The sequence below is a fragment of the Macrotis lagotis genome, chromosome 5, assembly GCF_037893015.1.
Source record: "Macrotis lagotis isolate mMagLag1 chromosome 5, bilby.v1.9.chrom.fasta, whole genome shotgun sequence".
NCBI lineage: Eukaryota > Metazoa > Chordata > Mammalia > Peramelemorphia > Peramelidae > Macrotis > Macrotis lagotis.
In genome coordinates this window covers 201,262,098-201,282,540 of record NC_133662.1, presented here as the reverse complement: position 1 = coordinate 201,282,540, position 20,443 = coordinate 201,262,098, and the positions used below count along the sequence as shown (strand labels likewise).

General features: G+C 34.4%; 1 protein-coding gene across 11 annotated transcripts in view; it reads right to left on the bottom strand.

Moving 5' to 3' along the window:
- Nucleotides 1-20,443, bottom strand: part of CDC14A (cell division cycle 14A) — a 250,070-nt gene that overhangs the window by 130,354 nt on the left and 99,273 nt on the right. For 10 of the 11 annotated variants that reach the window (XM_074188266.1, XM_074188273.1, XM_074188274.1 and 7 more), the window contains one exon: nucleotides 10,091-10,170. The exons of the other annotated variant lie outside the window; for it this stretch is intronic. In XM_074188266.1, the coding sequence (XP_074044367.1) occupies nucleotides 10,091-10,170 (80 nt within the window). The remainder of the gene's footprint in view (nucleotides 1-10,090; nucleotides 10,171-20,443) is intronic. 11 annotated transcript variants of the gene reach the window in all.

The following is a 20,443-nucleotide window of genomic DNA, read 5'->3' as shown; positions in this document are numbered from 1 at the left end:
TAGGATATGTTTATAGCAGAAGTAGAAAGGCACAAAAGAAAATGGGTAAATGACTGAATTATCTTCAGAATATTAAAAAGTTCTTTTAATCAAATAAGCTAAGATAGAAATTACTGCACAAACATTAAGGTACTAGTTATTATCATTATTATTGCTATTTTTAATAATTAATGACTTCAAATCTTTTCAATTAAAACCATTATTTTACCAGTGTTATTGCACAATTAATGAAATGCTAAGTTTCTGAGAAATTTTTTAAAAAAGTAACAAAAGCAATGGCAAAAAGCATGGCACAGACTGCAATATAAAAAAAATAAGGAATTTCAGTGAAAAACTAGAATAAAGATTTCATCAAGAAAATATATGAGCAAAAGATAAGCTGTTCATATGCAAAGAGCAAGGGAAAACAGGTGAAACTTATGCACACTTATTCACAATACCAGAAAAAAGTAAGGAAGTTCCCTTGCACATTGGATGGATCTCCTAAGGTGAATTTATGAGAAGAGCCGAACAATCATCACACAAGACTGGCCAGTGCTACATACCAGTGAAGGTAAAATCCAAATTAATGAAATTCCAGATATATTGAAGTATTTAATATTTTGAGTGTTTCAAACAAGATTGTAGTCCCAATGTATTCCATCTTGGTTACCCCATGCCTTTAATATTGGACTTAGTTCTTGGTTTCACATTTTAGAAAAGAGCAAGCTGAAACTAGAAGACTAGAGACCACATGCCACATGAGGACTGACCAAACTAGAACCTTTAGGCTGGTGAAAAGAAGACTTAATGGGCATATGATAGCTTACTTCAAATACGTTAAGGGCTGTCATATGGAAAAGGGATTATTAGATTTGTTCTGCTTGACCCCAAAACATAGTAAAAAGAATTATGGATGATATCTATGAGAAAACAAATTTTTGTCCTGATATAAGGAAAAACGAGTGGAATGGATTCTCAGTAATTAATAGGATCCCAATCACTAAGAGGTTTTCAAAAGGAAATCTGATGATCATTTATCAGTGTTACAGCCAGAAGAGTGTCAGCTATTGGTTGGATTAAATTGTTTCTAAGATTCATTATCATTTTAATGACTGAAAATTAAAACAATAATCGAACCAACATCACTGGGTATGATTATCCTTTCCTGAAGCAAATTCATCTGGTTCTGAGGTACACTGTATGTAATGCCAAAAACAGATTATAAAATGGCTTAAAACTCTAATTTCTGATTTATCTCTAATAATCTATCTGCTTATTTTTGCTTAGATAACAAAGAATCAAATATAAAGTATTATTTCAAAATGAGTCTGAAATAAAGAAAATTAAAGTAGCTGGATTTTTGAAATTCCATATTGAAATCATTAATGATATGCTACATAAGCATTCAAAATTTATTTGTCATATGAATAAGAGGCTGTACTACTCAGTTCTCTCCATAGGACTTTTCTCTACCATGTTCTCCTAATAGATATCTTCACTTCTACCTTTGCTTTTCAGCTCCCTTCTATGTGTTATTTTCCTCTACTAAAATGTAAATTAGAATGTTAGCTTCTTGAAGGTAGGGATTGTCTTTTTTTCTGCTTATGTTTGTATTTCCAGAATTCAGCACTCTGTTCTCATACATAGTATACTCTTAATGCCTGTTGATTTGACTACAAAATCATTAACTATATATAAATGTACAGCTTTTAACAAATGATGAAAAATGTTTTTCTACATAAATCTAAATGATATATACATTTATATAATATATGTTAAGATATGTGAATATTTACACATATCCAAAGTGACATTATTTTGCATTTAACATTAAAAGTCTAAATAATCAGGGACAGCTAGGTGACACAGTGGATAGAGTGCCGGCACTAGAGTAAGGAGGACCTGAGTTCAAATGGGGTCTCAGACAATAATTACCCAGCTTGTCACTTGTTAAGTCACTTAACCCCACTGCCTTGCAAAAAAAGCCTAAATAATCACAGAACAAGTTATAAAACTAGAAGTATCACCATTAGTAACTTTATTATTGGTAAGAATAAGAATTTACTTGAAGAAAATGAATTTTACATTAGTGACAACTATTGTTCTCTGCATTTATACAGACATTTAAGATTTATGGGGAGATTATGATCTGCCTTGGTATAAAAACCTCCTCTCTCCATTGAAAGAAGAATCAAAATTAATCTATAATTAGTTTTTGAAAGTTGCTTAAAGTTGAGAAAAGATTAATCAACTTTCCCATAGTCTCAAAGCTAGCATGAGGGATAAGATTTCAACCTGGGTCCAGAATTCCTATCCACTGTACAGGTTGTCTCATTAACAAAACATGAGAGACAAATTTTTGAAATTTCTTTTGAACTACCACTGCCTAAAATGAAACTTTCTTAATTTAGCTACCTATGATAGGCATTGGGTGGGTTCCAATGAAAAGAAAATGAGAGAAATATTACAGAACCCAGAGTTGTAACAGAGACTAAATCCCTAATGGATTAAGTCATCCTAGGATAGGAAATAGTCTATTTAAATTTAGCACATCACTGTGAGGGTTTAGGAACCCCAAAGATGCCAATTCTGAATTGTGGTCAAGATTTCCACACACATGCCAAAAGTGGATTAATCTTAACATAAATAACAAGATCATTCTAAAAATAAAACAAGATATCAAACATAATGTCTAAATAAGACAATGAAAATTAACTGTAGAAAGTCAATGAAAAGCACGTTTCAGTTGTGTTTCTACATACATTACAGGGATGTCAGGCTTGGTTCTTTTTTGGCAGGTTTTTCTTCTAAAAAGTTTTATTCTGAAAATTCTTAGTAATGTAGGCATAACTTCCAGTCATGAATTTCAATGGTTTTATTGACTGAAAGTTTCTGTTGAAAGAGAAATTCTAATGCTTTAAAAACTATAATATCAAGTTTAAAAAATTTAATGATAGTCAAGTTGTAATAAACAGAAAAAGAATAAGTTACAAAAACTGTTCTTCCCAATTTTCTATCCATAGCTTTATAACATTCTTCTGAACAACTCTTCAGTTTTCTAACACTTGAGAACACTGAATCCAAATGAGTGTTGAGTAAGTAATATTCCAGGTCTATTTTCTTAAAGAGTTTTTGTCAATTTTGTCATATTTGCACTAAAATAATGGCATTCAAAAAATAAGTGCCCTATTTAACACACATTAAGAGTCAAAAGACAAGCAAGAATGATATTACATAGATCCCAAAACAATTGCAAATCTATTATCCATATTTTTTTCTTCTCCTCCAATTTCTTTCCTTCAATTCACTGGACTTCTGAGTAAAATAATAAAGAGAAAAGAATGTAAAATTTTTCTACTTAAAACCCCACAAAAAGCTATATTGTGTCAAATCTTTTAACTGAAAGACTAGGAGTAGCCAACAAAACTGTTTCCTATAGGAAGTATCCAATCTTTGCATTAGATTTTTTAATTTATTTATTATTCCAACTACATGCAAAGAATTAAATTAATGAAAAATTTAGTGCTTTAAGTAAAATTTAAGCCACATACAACTATGTTAAAATAATATTAGATTGCATAAAGATTTTTTCTTCCTTTCCATGTTCCTTGGCTATGAAAAAAAAATTAAATTTTCTTGGTAAGAAGAGATATAGGGTAGGAAAACTGAGATGATGATGATTATAAGATTAATTACCAAGAATCAAAGAAGAAAAACATGCCAGAAATGATCTCAAGAGAGGAAAAAGAAGCTTTACTTTCTGTCCTAATGAGGGAAAAATAAGAGTAAGCTACAAACATCAACTCTAATACTCAATTAATCTTAAGATCATACTTCACAATGTATTATTTTTGTCTTTTCTTGTTTTTCCCAAAAAAACTGGAAAAATAATAAGATGCAGAGGTAGAGGATGGAAGACTAAGATGAAATTTCTCTTCTTAAATTCAGTTTTCAGCTATCCAAACCATCATTATACCTAAAGTTCAGGTCATTTTTGAAGCAGAAGTACTTCCCAAAGAATGCATTTGCATAAATCCTCTCTGTGAGATAAAATGGGTGGAGAAAAGATGTATCATTTCTTTAAGGAGTTTCTTTAAAGATCTGGCATTTCAACCCAGAAAGAGGCATTTACTTGTCTAATAAAAGTAATCAATCAATAAATATTAAAAGCATCTCCTGTGTACCACTACATATATAATGGTAATGCAATAATTCCTTCCTTCAGAGAGTATATATTCTATTGGGGAGACAGAGATTATAAAACAAATACACACACATACACAAATATGGTTACTAATATACTAATGGATGGCATGGGGAATAGGTAACAAACCTCAAGTGCCATCTCTTTCAGGTAAGGGAAGAATCAGGAAGATTTCTTAAATCAGGTAATAATTGAAATATATTCTTAAAAAGAAGTTACCAGGGACTGCTAAGTGGTGTAGTGGATAAAGCACTGACCCTGGAGTCAGGAGTATCTGGGTTCAAATCCAGTCTCAGACACTTAATAATTACCTAGCTGTGTGGCCTTGGGCAAGCCACTTAACCCCATTTGCCTTGCAAAAGCCTAAAAGAAAAAGAAGCTAACAGTTCAAAAACAGTAGAGATGAAAAGGAAAAGCACTTCAAGTCCTTGGAACATAACAAGCAGAAAGAAAAAGGTAAGCAGGTGATAGAAAGTCCTGGGGAGGAGAGGGGGTATCGAGACCATTTTAGCTACAGCAGTGACTGAATGGAAAATTACTACATATTAGAAAGCCTAGAGAGAGAGAAGTTGCAGCCAGCTTAATTTCAGAGGAATCTTTACTTTATCCTAAAGGCAATAAGGGGCCAATTATGCTTTTTTAAAAGCAGAGTGACATTTCAGGGCTATTAACAAGTAACCAAAAACTAAGATCAGATTTTTTCTCCTATTGTGTTCAGATAAAGAAACGAATTTGAGTATATGAATAGGCTGGGAGAATAGAGTATGTTAACATTTCTACAAATAAATCCAAAGACCCAACTCTAGTGGATAGGCACTGGTGTATCAGTGAACATGCATATGTTTATGGATTAGGCAGTTAAATGGAAGCTGATGATTTATCAGCTTAAGCTGAGGTTTTAAAGTTTATCTGAACAGTTAGTAGGCTTTCTGAAGTTGTTTGTTTGGGTTTAAAGGACAAAGGGTGGGGAGAGAGGAGGTAAACTATTCATCCCCACCCAAAAAGGTATCTTTTAGAATAGTAACCTAGAGGACCCTTTATTTTCCCCAAATCCAGAATTCTCTTGGATAAGAGTAGCCAAAAAAAAACCCAGTAAATAAGATGTAAGCACTTTTCTATTTTCAATGAATTAACCAACAGAATGAAACATGAATTATATATTTTTTCTAATTCTGCATTGCTCAAAGACTATAACAAAGTAAATTATATTATGAATTATAGCTGAAAAACCAACAACAATCCCTGAAAACAGAAGATAAAACACATGTCACCCTCCTCTTGGCAGAGAGGCAGAAGGCTAAGAGGGCCAAATACTGCCAACATTGTCAGACCAGGTCACCAGTGGGCCATTGTTAACTATGTTATTGCTTGAACAATTTTTCCTTGTTGCCAGGGAGGATTCAGTGAAGTAGGAAAGGGAATATACAAACATACCCCCATCCCCCTAAAATGTTAGTGAGATTAAAAACAAAGACTAATGAGAAAAGCTTAAGCAAACGGACAGCTAGGTGGCGCAGTGGATAAAAAGCACTGGCCCCAGAGTCAGGAGTACCTGGGTTCAAATTCGGTCTCAGACACTTAATAATTACCTAGCTGTGTGGCCTTGGGCAAGCCACTTAACCCCATTTGCCTTACAAAAAAAAAAAAACTAAAAAAAAAAGAAAGAAGCAAGACTCTTTTTGGGAGCAGCTAGGTGGCGTAGTGGATAAAGCACCAGCCTTCGAGTCAGGAGTACCTGGGTTCAAATTGGGTCTCAGACACTTAATAATTACCTAGACAAGGCCCCACCTGGGGTTGCCCACCCACATATGGCTTTGCATGTGCACACTGCTCCCCCAGAGCCTCCCAATTCAATTGGGTTCTTTTTCCTCCAGTCACCCCGCCCCCATCTCAAGACAGACAGCAGGAGAAATGACCTTCCCACCTCTACTACAGGTGACTAAGCCCCTCCCTCTCAGGGGGAGAACTGAGCAACCCTCACCCTCACCATACCAAACTGTGAAGCCCATCACCAAGAGGGATCACTCCTACCCATACCCTAGTCCACCACTCCCCAGGAGATGAATGAGAGGGGTTTTGGTCACAAAAACTCCTTAAACAGCCTACTCGAGCATGAAAGTGGGGTGAGGAGGAACGGAAAGGGGTGAATGGTGATATGCTCTGGGAAGGAGAACAACAAATTGTTGATTAATGCACCAGCTCTCTACATAATCTTGAAGTATAGATCTATGAAATCATCAATTCCCTATTCAGGATCATTAACTCCAAAGGTCCTTCTATATCCTGCCCCCTTCTGCCTCCTCCTCTCATACTCCAAAAAAAGGCAAAAGCATAGCTTACCCATGTAATATACTATTAATTGGGGGGATACAATGATATCTTATATAATAACAAAAAAATCATTCTGGATTTAAATTAGAGGAAGTTGATGAATAACAGTATTCCCAGTGTGAAGTTCCTATACCTAATATCAACTCTAAAAACACTAGTCCTAAAATTACTCAATATTTCTCATAAGAAGAGATTCTTATTCATATTAACAAAGTACAAATTTGATCCAAATCAAATTATAAGAATTCTCATGCATTCTAATATGGTCTTCTGGAAAAAAAAGATATACAAATCACCTTTAGCTACCAAGATTTGATAGAAAAACTGAATGTTTACTAACATGAGTGTGAATGTGTTAAAATTTATCTTAAAAAGCTGTCAGTATTTTCTATAATAGACACTTCTCAGGAAGCAAGAAATTATAACTAAATATGCAAGGAAAATACTGCCAAGAATCAAAAAAGTATCAAAATACCATGAGACAGCTTCTCTCATCACACAGAAATCTGTTATTTTTAAGTTAGCAAATATGAGACAAATGATCTCAAAACTTCTACAAGCTGTTCTGTGAAAATTCTGTCAGTAATTTTCTTATGATGTTCTCAAAAAAAACAGCTTTTAAATATATAATCTGCTTAAGACTTTTCAGTCACCAAGCTAAAGGAATCTGGATCATAATGAGGAGTTACTTTAATGTTCTCTCAATCAATATTTCCTCTAAAAAAACACCTTAAAATTAGAAGCTTCATACTAAAAATAAGAGGGGGGAAAAAACACCTTAAGAGAAATCAATGTATTTTTTGAGCTACAAAGGACCTCAGAGGTCATCTACTTCAACTGTTATTTTATGGAAAGCAGGGACGGTATATTTGCATAATCATCTTAATACAAATATTTAGAGTAAAGTTTCCAAAGGCTCATGGAGGAAAGAATATGCAGTCACATACCCTTGATGTATGTATTAATTTTTTACTTCTCTTTTAAAATTTGTTACAAAAGATCACTCTCTGAGGAAAGAAGGTGAAAAGAATATATTTGGAAATGGAAGTAATGAAATATAAAAGCTATCAATAATTTTTTTAAATAAAGTATAACTCCCTTAAAAACAATCACAATTATAGAATTTCAGAGTAGTAATGACCTAAGTAACCATTTAATCCAGAAGAAAATGAGTTCCTACTTTGACACATCTGACAAGTGATCATCTAATATTCTCTAAGGACTGCTGAAGTCACTACCTTCTAAGGCAGTCAATGCATAATGAAATCCTTCATTAAAAATATTAAAAACATCCTTCCAGGAAAACCCCATCATAGAGATTGCAAGGTACAGTTGAAAGGGCACTTCATTTGTAGAAAACTAATAATGCCTGCTAGAGTTGTTTATCTTTCACAGTGTAATTGTGAGGATCAAATCAGAGAGCCTACACACATAGCAGCAATTTGAAAACCACAAAGCAACAAAAAAGGAGAATATGATGTTATTAAATTATTTAAGTATTTAAAATTACAGAGTAGTGACCAATTTTTATTTCAATACTCAAGAGATTGCTTTAACAATCATTGAAAATTCAGTTGAGTAGAATAAGCAAACCATCTAATAACAATGATGCAAACCATCTAGTTTACAATGGTCACATTGTAAATGAGACTGGATTTTCCTGAAGCCAATTTTGCTGAATTAAACAGAAAACCCATATAAAATATACTGGTTTCCATGGTAATCAGACTGCTAAACCACAAGCTGTTTAATTCTTATTTATCCATCAGATTTGGTGGTTTATAATGCTGTGGACAGTACCAGTCATCAAAACCTGCAGTATCTTTTGGTTATTACCCACTGATGTGCAAATAGAAATCTTTACTCAATTATATCATCATCAAACTGGGCCAAGAGCCACAGCTGTTATTCTTAGAAAAAATGGATAATTTAGGTAAATTTCAGATAGTTTATTCATAAAATCTTGAGAGTTTCTCATCTACTATATATGCCAAGTTCTGTTCTGGATACTAGGGGTACAAGAGCAAAATGTGTCCTGCTTCAAAGAGCTGCTATTCTATTGGAGGGGAGAGGGGTATAACATAGTCACACAAAGAAAGGATTTATAGTATGCTTTAAGGTAAACAAGGCACCTTACAGATGTCTCATTTTAACCTCACAACAACCTTTGGAGGTATGTGCTATTATTATTCCCATTTTACAGATGAGGAAAATGAGGCTGAGAGGTTAAGTATCATGATGCTTGGGTGCCACATATCTAGGAAAGTATCAGAGCAGGAAAACTCAGGTCTTGCTGACTGTCCACTGAGATACCTGCCCACATAATTAGGAAGGATATAAAACATATATACAAAAGAAAAACAAAGTGGGGGGGGGACTAACAAATAGGAGAAGAATCAGGAATGACACTCTTGAAGGAAGTATGTCTAGCACTGAGTCTTGAATGAAGCCAGGAATTTTCTAAGAGTAGTGGTAAGTATGGGCAAAAGTTCTGAGATACGATGGAAGATTATGAATGAGGAATAGCAAGGAAGTCAGTTTAGCAACTAATATGTAATCTACCTGAAAATTTCAAGTCTAAGTTGGATTGTTTTAAGAGATTTAAATGCAAACAGAAGAGTTTGTATGCCTCAACAAAAAAGTCACTGTCATCATCATCATCTTCACAATAATATAAGCAATAACAACTACCACTCACAAGCATTTTCCTCATAAGAACCCTGTGAAGCAGAGTAATGAATTTGTTGTAATTCTCATTTTACAGATGAGGAAATGGAAATCCAAAAAAGTTATTTGACTTAACAGTCACACAATTGGAAAGGTAAGGATCAGACTAGAAACTTCAACTCAGATTTCAGACACAAAGTCAGTACTTTGTTCAAATGTGTGATGAATTAAAACAAGAAAAATGTTTATAAGAATCAGTAATGTGACTACATCATTGAGGAATAAAACATAATAAAATAAAATTAATATTTGTGAAACAGTTTAAGTCATCATGCCATGAAGAATTTAGGACACTTCAGAAGTTTGCTAAGTGGAAGTTACAAGCTATAACTGGCCTATCAACAAGTGAGTTTTGGCACAGTCAGAGACATAGAAACTAAAGAGTTGCTTGGTAGCCATCACCTAGGAAAAAAAAGGGGGTAAGTTTGCCTACTCCACTTTCTGGGCTCTCTGAGGTAGAGAAAGGTGTCATCCCTCCCAGACCTTAAGGAATGGAACTGCAGACTCTCATTACTTGGTAGCGTAGTAGGGATGCCTTTAGAATGGTTGTTCATTCCAATCTCAAATGCATTTTGCCATGATTACAACAAGATGCCAAGATCAGAGAAAGGTAAAGAAGTGGAGACTGAATATTTTAGGATGTATTAATTTTTTTTCTTTTACCTTAAGTCCTAAAGATAGATGAGGGAAAGTAACCTGAAACAGTCATAAAGACTAACTATATGCTCATGCTAAATAACTTAAGATCATCCTCAGAAAGCTGATGGAAGAATTCATTATTTCCAAATCAAAAGTAGCAAAAAATACTGGCAAACAGCAACAACTATATGTCACATGCAGATATACCTGAATGGAAGATAGGGGGGATTTGAGCCAGCTATGAGTGCTCTGTAGACTTCTTCAGGTGTCTTCTTTAAATAGATTACCTAAGATAAACAAATAGTAACATTTAGATATAAATATATACACAACACTAATCTGATCACACACCCAGTATAATAATGGTCATTTGTCACTCTCTGAACAGACATCTTAATGACCCCCCAGGCATTGCCTCTTCTATTATAGGAATTTAGCAGCATTTAATTAAAAAATAATACAAAAGGAAAGATTCCAAGCTTAGACAAAAAACCACAGAGAAGTTGCTCAAAAAATTATTTACTAAATCACCACTGAACAAAGGCAAATTTGGATGGGGTGGAAATGAGAAGAGGAATATTTTATTTTATTAGTATCGGCTAACTAGAGGCATAACTAAGGCTTCTTTCATAGGCATGTCTACGAACAGATAGAAAAGTCCAAGGTCTCAGTCAGCTGGTAAATAGAAATCTTACAAAGGGCATGCTCCATGATTTACTAAATGATGGAAATGCAGTAATGATTCCCAATGTCTAAATAAAACCAAACTAAACATTTAGCAAGTTACTGTCTTTACTGGCTACCTTTATGAAATCAAATAAAAAAGTATTCACTTTACTACAGATATCAACACTACCTAAGACCTAACTAAGCCTAGTGAAGCTAATCTTACAAAAAAATAAGCACAGATTCCAAAAGAATTTCACAAAAAGCCTCTTCATGATGTCTAACTTCAAATTATGACAATCTCCCACATAAGCCACAAATTACAATAATTTCAGACATAATCATCTAACAGCATAAACTTTGGTACACATAACAGAAACCCAACAATTATTAATATTTATATAGATGATCTTGTTTGGTCCTGAAGAACAATTCTCCAAGGTTAAATAGCCATTTTACAGATAAGGAAAATAGACCATGAGGTGGTTTAATGACTTGTCCATGCAAAATATTCAAGCAATCAATAGCAACAAGTACTTAATTTGTTTCTACTTATTTTCCAAGCTCTGGGTTAAGTTCTTAGAGATACAAAGAAAAACATGGAATAGTTTTTGCCCTCAAGGAGATTCCATTCTAGTGGGCAATAAACATATATAATTACACACACACACACACACACACACACACACACACACGTGTAGTATACACATATATATACATATATCTATGTAAATATAAAAGGATAACTAGACATATGTGAAAAACAGCAAGTACAATCAGTATGATTAAACTATAGAATATATAGAAAGAAATATTAGAAAAAATAGGGAAGGCACAAGTAGTGAAAAATTCTAAATACCAAATAGTTGATATCAAATCTGAAAGTCAAAAGGAGCCACTGAGGTTTATTAAATGGGGAGCAAGTTGTGACATAGTGAGGCTAGTGCTTTAGTAAAGTCACAATTGAGTAAAGGATGGACAGGGTCCCTAGAGGCAAGAAAACAAATTAGAAAGCTTTTGCAATAATCTAGGCGAGAGGGACAGCTAGTTGGTGCAGTAGATAGAAAACCAGCCCTGGAGTCGGGAAGAGCTGAGTTCAAATCCAACCTCAGATACTTAATAATTGCCTGTGTGACCTTGGGCAACTCACTTAACTCTACCACCTTAAATAAATAACTTTTTTAAAAAAGAAGAATCTAGGCAAGAGGTAATAAGGGACTGAACTAGGGTGGTAACTATGTGAGTGGAGAGAAAGCAATGTATAGAAATGATATTGAGGAAACAGAGGTGACAAGATAAGGCATCCAACTGAATACATGCAGTGAGTGAGAGTAAAGCATCAAGGAAAAGTTGAGAATGGCAAACCTGGGTGAATGGAAAGAATAGTTACAATGCAATTTACTGGCTGATTTCTTCAGGATATTTGTAGCATAGGCATTTATAATATATAAGTTCAAGAAAGACAGAGTTCCTAGTGTATAATTCTTATCTTCACTAAATAAGGGATGGTACATTAATATAATGGATAAGAAACAAGAAAGGGAGGAATTCAAAGAAATCTGGGGGAAATGGTTCTGCTCTTTTCACTCTGCATCAGTGCATACAAGCTTTCCCAGGTCTCTCTGAAACCATCACCCTTGTTTCTTTAAGCACAATACTATCATCACACTCATATAGCATATCATGTTGTTCAGCCATTCCTTAAATAATTGATGAATGCCTTCCTAAAAAAGGTTAAGTCATATAGCTTGATACTATCCGCAGTCAAGAAGTGAAATTATAGTTCTATTAAGAAAAAAATGAGCTTTAAATAGTCTCCTTAAAAATGCTGTTTATGGGGGTGGTTAGGTGGCACAGTGGATAAAGCACCAGCCATGAAGTCAGGAGCACCTGGGTTCAAATCCGGTCTCAGACACTTAATAATTACCTAGCTGTGTGGCCTTGGCCAAGCCACTTAACCCCATTTGCCTTGCAAAAAACCTTAAAAAATGCTGTTTATGAGCCTAAAAAAAATATTTATGTCAGTTTTTCTTAATATTGTACTGGTGACATTTCAAATTTAAAAAACTACTTTCCATGTGGAAAAAAATGACAGTTGGCATTTATATAGTAGAGTTAAGGTTTGAAAAGTCTTTATAAGTATTTTATTCTCACAACAATCCTGAAAGTAGAGTTTTTCTATTTTATGGATGAGAAAAAAGGTTAAATGGCATTGCCAGAGTCACATTGTTAGTATCTAAGGTTGGATTTGGATTCAGGTCTTCCTGACTCCCAAGACTAGGCCTCTATTTACCAAATCCTCTGGTTCTTCATTATCTTCTAAATCTATTTTGACCTACTTTACATATTTGCAATACATGCTAAGTGTCATGAGAATGGAAATGAGTGAAAAGTTTTACAAAATTCAACAAAGGGGAGGCTAGGTGGCGTAGTGGATAAAACACTAGCCTTGGAGTCAGGAGTAGCTGGGTTCAAATCCGGTCTCAGACACTTAATAATTGCCTAGCCGTGTGGCCTTGGGCAAGCCACTTAACCCCATTTGCCTTGCAAAAGAAAAATTCAACAAAGGCAAAATAATATTATGGTGCCCACAAGTAATTTTTAAATAATTATTAAATCAATAATTTGTACCTATGGAATTTTTTGGTATTCTCCCCCCCCCTCAATCAATCTATTATTTTCTTCTAAATATCTGAAGATTAGGGCAGGAAGGATTCAAATCTTGAATACTTTATGGAAAAGTATTCAAAAAAACATGTAACTGGCCTATATTTATGGGAATCATTGGCATTCTCATCTTTTGATAATAGATATAGAGTACCTTTCCATTAGGAAAGGTGAGATCAAGTTTTCATCTGAAAGAAAGCTCTATAGTTCTTTGCTAGTAAGTTATGAACCCATTGTGAAACACATGAGCCAATAATCCTAGATATTAAGCCCCACTACTTCTAGTTTTACAAAGAAGTTTGTTTCCATCACCTTATTTGACCTAACTTAACTACTCTATCCTGCATTGTGTTAACGGTGTGCAAAAGGAAATAGGTTGTGTTTTATTGGAGCCAACTTTCTATTTGCCTATTATGTTTCTTGGAACTACACAGATGACCAGAAATCTTCCACATCCTCATTCTTCTGTGGTTTTCTCCATTTCCTGATTTCTTTACTTTTCAAGTCACTAAATAAAGTTTGTGATTAAGGTTGATTTATTTTTTTTGTTACTTGGGCTTCTTCAACCCTTAGCCTTTGGTTTTTGCTCTCAATTGTGAACAAATAGAATTTTTCCACATATTTCTGTTTTGTTGCCTTTAACTGGACAATGCTGTATTTTCTATCACATTTAGCAACTAGATGATGGTGCAATCTTCCAGTGCCTTTCTACAGATTTTCAACAGCACTCTCAAGTTGCTTTTGTCATAGTAGTGTTTGATACCTGTCCTTAGGGACGGCTCCACTTAGTATTGTTTTCCTCATATATTCAAGTAGAAGTCAATCAACAGTACAAGCTAGTATGACTTAGCCTTCTCTAACAAAAGCAGTGTGAAGTACTTATTTAGAACTGAAGAAATCCTTCTCTAAATGTGTAAGATAACGTACTGGTATGTAACGAAAGCATTCATATTCTTGGTGCATTCCATACAAACTCATAGCTTACCTGGATTAGCCTCACCTCCATTTAAGTCTCTGCAACGGTGACCTTACTAGTGTTAATTTGTTCTTATGATGCTTAGCATCCTGTGCTACCAGTACACAAAGAACCCCCTTGCTCTGTTGTTCTCCATATCAAGTTGATTTCCATACTGGATTCCAGGAGGGCTTATAAACTTGTGCTATAATGGCTATTTTTTAGATATAGGGAAGCAGTTTTATCCCCATAGCCAGGGTGTTAGTCTAATCTTTGGTACCATCAAAGCACAACCAGCTAGTTCAAGATTCTTGCCCAGCCTCCCAAGCTACTATAGCCATATACATTACCCCAGTTAATATTCCCTTACTTTGATGCCAACCCCCTACCTCACAACATATACAATGTCTTGGACTTTGAGAAGACTTTTTTAAAATTATATAATATTACATATTATATCACAAACTATAAATTATTCTATAATAATCATCCTATATTAAGCTGTTAGATAAACTACATAGATACCAAAGTGAACTGAGTCCCCAAAAAGTCCTTAAAATGTATAAACAATGCTGACCTTCATACAGGCAACATTGATCTCATGTATGTAATTTTAATTAACAACATCCATTAAATCAGCTTCCAATAATAATAATAATAATAATAATAATAATAATAATAATAATAATAATGTTAATCTAGGTCCCAGTCTGTTGCAACTTGAAAAGATAAAAGCATAGTGATCTCTCAAAATTTTTATTATTTGCCATTTCTAGAAAACTTATAACATCTGTATTAGGCTAAGAAAGTGAAGAGTAATCTCCAGGAAGCACATGTGTGCATGCGTGTGTGCACATGCGTGCACACACACACACACACACACACACACACATTTCCCTTTCCAACTTATGGTCAATTAGGCTATTTCTATTTAATTAGATCCAGGCTTCTTGCAGGAAGGAAACTCTAATCCCATCATGAAGTGGTTCCTTAAACTATTTTGCTGCTCATGTCATATGCATGACTTCACACACGTGACCAATGTTCTCACACAGTAAGTTGAGACCCCATGTTTTTATTTTTATCCTAGCACTAAAATATTAATAACTGCAAAATGAAACCCAGCTGATACCATTCCATCCAACAAGGTTCCAGAGATGTAGCACTGACATCATATCATATTATGAACCCAGGTTGGGGAGGGAAATAATATTCTGAAATAAATGGTTTCTCTTATTCAAACATAGAATAGTATAGTGCCATCAGATTTCCCTTTTGATAGTTGAGGATACATTACTTCCCCGACCAAGTCTCCTTGGGCACTTCTCCAGATAGGAAATTTGAGACATAGTCTGTTTCAAGCCCTACAAATAAAAACCCAGTAAACAAAAACACCATTAACAGTTAGTGAAAGTAATAATTCCCTTTCTTGCCTCCCTCCTTACAGTCTCATCAAGTGTTTTACTTTCTTTATTCTTGGAATCATTACAGAAAATATTTAGAATTGGCAGAAATCTCACACAGGCCAAGTTATCCAACTGTCTCACTTTACAAATTAGTAAATTGAGGTCCATGAGTATTAGGTCATAAAGATAGTTAAGCAGCAGAGCAACTATTTGAGGTTCTTTTGACTAAATCCAGGGGTCATTGTACTAATCTGTGAGAGACTTTAGAACGACTATAAAAACAAATGTACCTGTTCCAAGTCACATGCCAACAAGATGAAGGACTTGACCTTTTCTCTTGAGCCTTGTAACCTCTCACACCAGAGATTAAAGATAAAGGAACTTCAACTGTTATCCATGGTTTTGGACACCAGAAAACCAAAAAAATGCAAAAACTCTGAATTAAAACCTAACTTTAGCTCACTGAATACATCTTCCCTAATGTTTACCACACATCCTACAACAAGGTTGCACTAACCAATCTAGCTCTTGGGCTTACAACAAACCCCCTTCCCCAACCCAGCTCCCCCTCTCTTTTCCACAAACCTTGCATTATGGAGATCGAAGCTCCAAACTGAAGAAATTTGCTAAGATCTCCTTAGGCAAGACCCCAGCAGTGTTCTGGACTGCAAAAGATCTCTGCAGGAGAATAAGGAATAATGGAAAAGGGGACAGGACATGTGTCTGAGCTTGAAAAGGAATTCAACCCCACATCTCAGCCCCCACCTTCGAAGACCCAAACGGAAAATGACAGCAATCACCCCAATCTGCAAAAGCAAACCAGTGTGGCAATCCTCTGTACTGCCAGGGAAAATAACTGTGAAATAAAGGAAAAGGACAGATCTCTGTGGGAGAGTAAGGGAAGGGGGGGGGGGGGTACAGAGAGCTGTGTAACACAGCTCAACCCAGAGCCAATTCTTTTCCCTGCAAAAATTACTCAGGTTTGAGACCTTAAGCTGGTGAACCCTGAATTGCTCAGCCTGAAAAGGAGGCTGAGACACTGAGATTCAAACCCCAGAAAAATCACCATCAGAGGGAAAGGAGTAATAATATGAGCAACAGGTGAAAATAAGGAGAAAAATAAGACACTATCAAAGATTTAAAAGAGGAAGAAAATTCAAAGACCATGACCACAAACAGATAAACCAACAGCAAAAATATTAGTAGCAGAAGAAAATATAAGCTCCAAATCTAATAAATGAAATCAGGAACCAGTTGTGGATAAATAATGCAAAATAACAGAAAATGATTCAATACTTGATGACACAAAAAAACGTGATTTTTTATGAGAACATGGAAGCATAAAATACCATTTCTAAGTAGTTTAAAAGAAAAATAAGAATTGTTGAGAGCAGGATTTAAGATCTAAACAAGAAATAAATAGCAGAATAGAAAACTTGAACCTGAGATGGTAAGTCTCACCCCCCAAAATAAATAAATAATAAAGAGGACAAATAATTGAGAATACAAATTACACAGAACTACAAGATAATCCAGAAGAACAAAAAGCAATAACATTAAAAGAGAACGTGCTGCCTATTCAAATAAAACATACTGATCTCCAGAGATATAGTGACAATCTAAAGATCATAAGAGTCCCAGAAGAATACATACAAAAACCTGAACACCATTCCTACAAAAATAAAACAAGCAAACTACCTAGAACTTCTGAACCTGGAAAGCAAAATGCCAACTGAAAGAATCCAAAGATTGTCTCCAGAAGAAAAACAACCCAAGACTGCAAACTCTACAACACAAAGTTTTTAAAATTAACAATTCAGAAACCAAAAATTTTGCAAGTCACAATGAAAATCAAATGAAAGAAAATTTGAATAACATAAGACTATTTTGATCCTATAATGTGTTCACTAGAGCAAAGGAATTCAGGATGTAGCTCAGGATGAGCTAAACTAGCAAATATGAGATTAAGCATAAATAAAATAAGATGGATATTCAATAATAAGGAAATGTTTGAAATATTCTAAGAAAATGAAACCTGACTCCAACACTCCAGATAACAGAAATGGAGGAGGAGTGAACTAATATAACTGCCAAGGACAGTGACAGCAGAGAGACCAGTAAGAGACTTCTTTCTAAATAGTTACACAAGAAGACATGGGTAAAAGCAAAAGTCAGGTACCAGTGAAAAGACTGGACACTTTGGCATTATGGATAGTATCTCCCAGCATCATGCCTACAGGTGAAGCAACGGTTTTCTGTGGGATGCAATTGTATAATGGGCTGGGGAGGAAGAAGACAAAAGGGAGTGTGAAATATGCTGTGCTCAAGTCAAATACTTGTAGAGAGGAAAAGAATTCAGGATGAGAAAAACTTACTGATGAAGGGAGGGGAAAGATTAAAAAGCAGAGGGAGGAAAGAAATGAATCTTGTTTAGATGATGGGAGAGGTTGCACTGGGATATATACATATAGAGATAGATAGATAGATAGATAGATAGATAGATAGATAGATAGATAGATAGATAGATATTCTTTTGGTTGAAGAAAAATGGGACTTTGTAGGGGTTTAATCTATGAGGATTTAGTACTTGAAAAGACCACTCACCCATCCTACTCCTGGAAGGAGGAGATTTAAAGCTCCTAGAGAAAACTAGCACCTGGGGTAAGGGAAGGCACGGACCAGGGTGGAGATTTTTTTTTTTTTTTAGATTTTGGCAAGGCAAATGGGGTTAAGTGGCTTGCCCAAGGCCACACAGCTAGGTAATTATTAAGTGTCTGAGTTGAACCCAGGTACTCCTGACTCCAAGGCCAGTGTTTTATCCACTACGCCACCTAGCCGCCCCTTACGCCACCTAGCTGTCCCTCATGCCACCTAGCTGCCCCCGAGGGTGGAGATTTTGAGGCAAAGGGTGTAGGTCAGTGGTGAGACGCATAGTATAATGTTGGGATGAAAAAGGTCCTGCTGTGAGGCAATGTGTTATCACCTATTGGTTTTTTCCAGTCTTTTCACTATTTTATGGTTTCTTGATGTTTCATTAGCTTCCATTTGACCAATTTTAATTTTTAAATTCAGCAAAGTTGGAAGCTACAAAATAAATCCTCAAAAAGAGCCACATATCTATATAATAATTACAAAATCCAAGAAGAAATACTAGAAAAGAAAATCTCATTCTGAATAACTGCAAAGTATATAAAATAGCTAGGGAACAATCCACCAAAGCACACACAAAATTTGTATACATTCAATTCAAAATGCTCTTTAAAGAAATAAAGAACAATTTAAATTGCTAGAGAAATAGTCAGGACATGTAGTTGTGCCATGCCAATATAACAAAAATGACACTACTATCAAAGTTAATTTATACTTTTATTGTTATATCAACCAAATTACCAAGGGGATATTTTGTAGAACTTCACAAAATAATAACAAATTCATTTGGAAAAACCAAAGATCGAGACTATCAAGAGAAATTATGTAAAGATGTAAGGATGAAGAGAGAATAGCACTTCCAGAACTTAATTTCTAGATCTTAAAAGCATCAGTAATCAAAGCCATCTAGTATTTGTTTTAAAAGAGAGAAAGAAGTAAGATTCGTGGAACAGATTAGACAAGGAAGACTCAGAAACAAAAGAATCCAATAAGTCAATGTTTGATAAAGTAGGAAACAAACTAGCCAGGGAGAAAATATGGTGATTATTTAAAAAAAAAAAACTTTCTGTGCAAATAAGAAAGCATTCTGGCAGAAATTAAGTTTAGACAAAGACTTTATGCCATATTCCATGTTCTAATTGATTAACTGACTTTAATATTAAAGATCCTTCTTTTTAAAAATGGAAGAGAAGTAGATCATTCACCTTTCGAAGTTATATACATCTCAAAGGAGATGTATCCTTCACAGCAAAATAGAGGCGATTACAAAAGATAAAATAGATTAATTATGTGAAACTGAAACCTCTATACAGGCAACATTAATGTACCTAGAATATAAAAAGAGAAACAGTAAAAATGGGAAAAAAATCTTTATATCAAATTTCTCTGAAAAGTTTTTAAGCTGAGGCTATAGGTTCTCAGAAGGTTTAGTTTAAAAAAAAAAAGTAAAAAGAACAGTGGATAGAGCACCAGCCCTGGATTCAGGAGGACCTGAATTCAAATCCAGCCTCAGACGGTTAATAATTGCCTAGCTAAGTGACCCTGGGGCAAGCACTTAACCCTATTGTCTTAAATAAATAAAAATTTTTTAAAATGTAAAAAGAATCAAAACAATAAATTTATTAGTAAATTAAATGCTAAAAAGAAATCAATATATCCTTTTTGCCAACTGTAAAACATAAGTGTTTTGACAAAATAATTACTTCTATTTTTCATGTTTATTTTATGATTATTGACTAGTTATATGTAAATATATCTTGTACATTACTTTGTAGTTTAGCATTTATAAAAAGATCCTACACATGTAGTTAAAGGTCCTACTATGGCCAAAATTAAAATTTCTTGGGAAAAGAATTGCCAGCAATTTTGTTTACTATTTTTAAGTCATTTGTTTACTATTTTAAGTCAATTAATAGCTTGGGATCTGGCTATTTGAATTATTAAATTGTTTTGGTTATGAAATACAAAATTCTAACAAGAAAAGTGTTTATGGACAGGAATTATGATGCATAAAAGAATTATATATAATGAATGCATAAGACTAAATTCATAGAAAAAGATTACTAGGTTGACAATAGGGAATATATAAACAGGAGTTTGGTAAATGAATTTGCTAATTAGATACTGTGAGTTCAAAATAAGGTAAGAATAACATCTATCGGTATAAAGTATATCATTCTTTTGTAGGACTTTAAATTTCATAATAAAACCCCATGT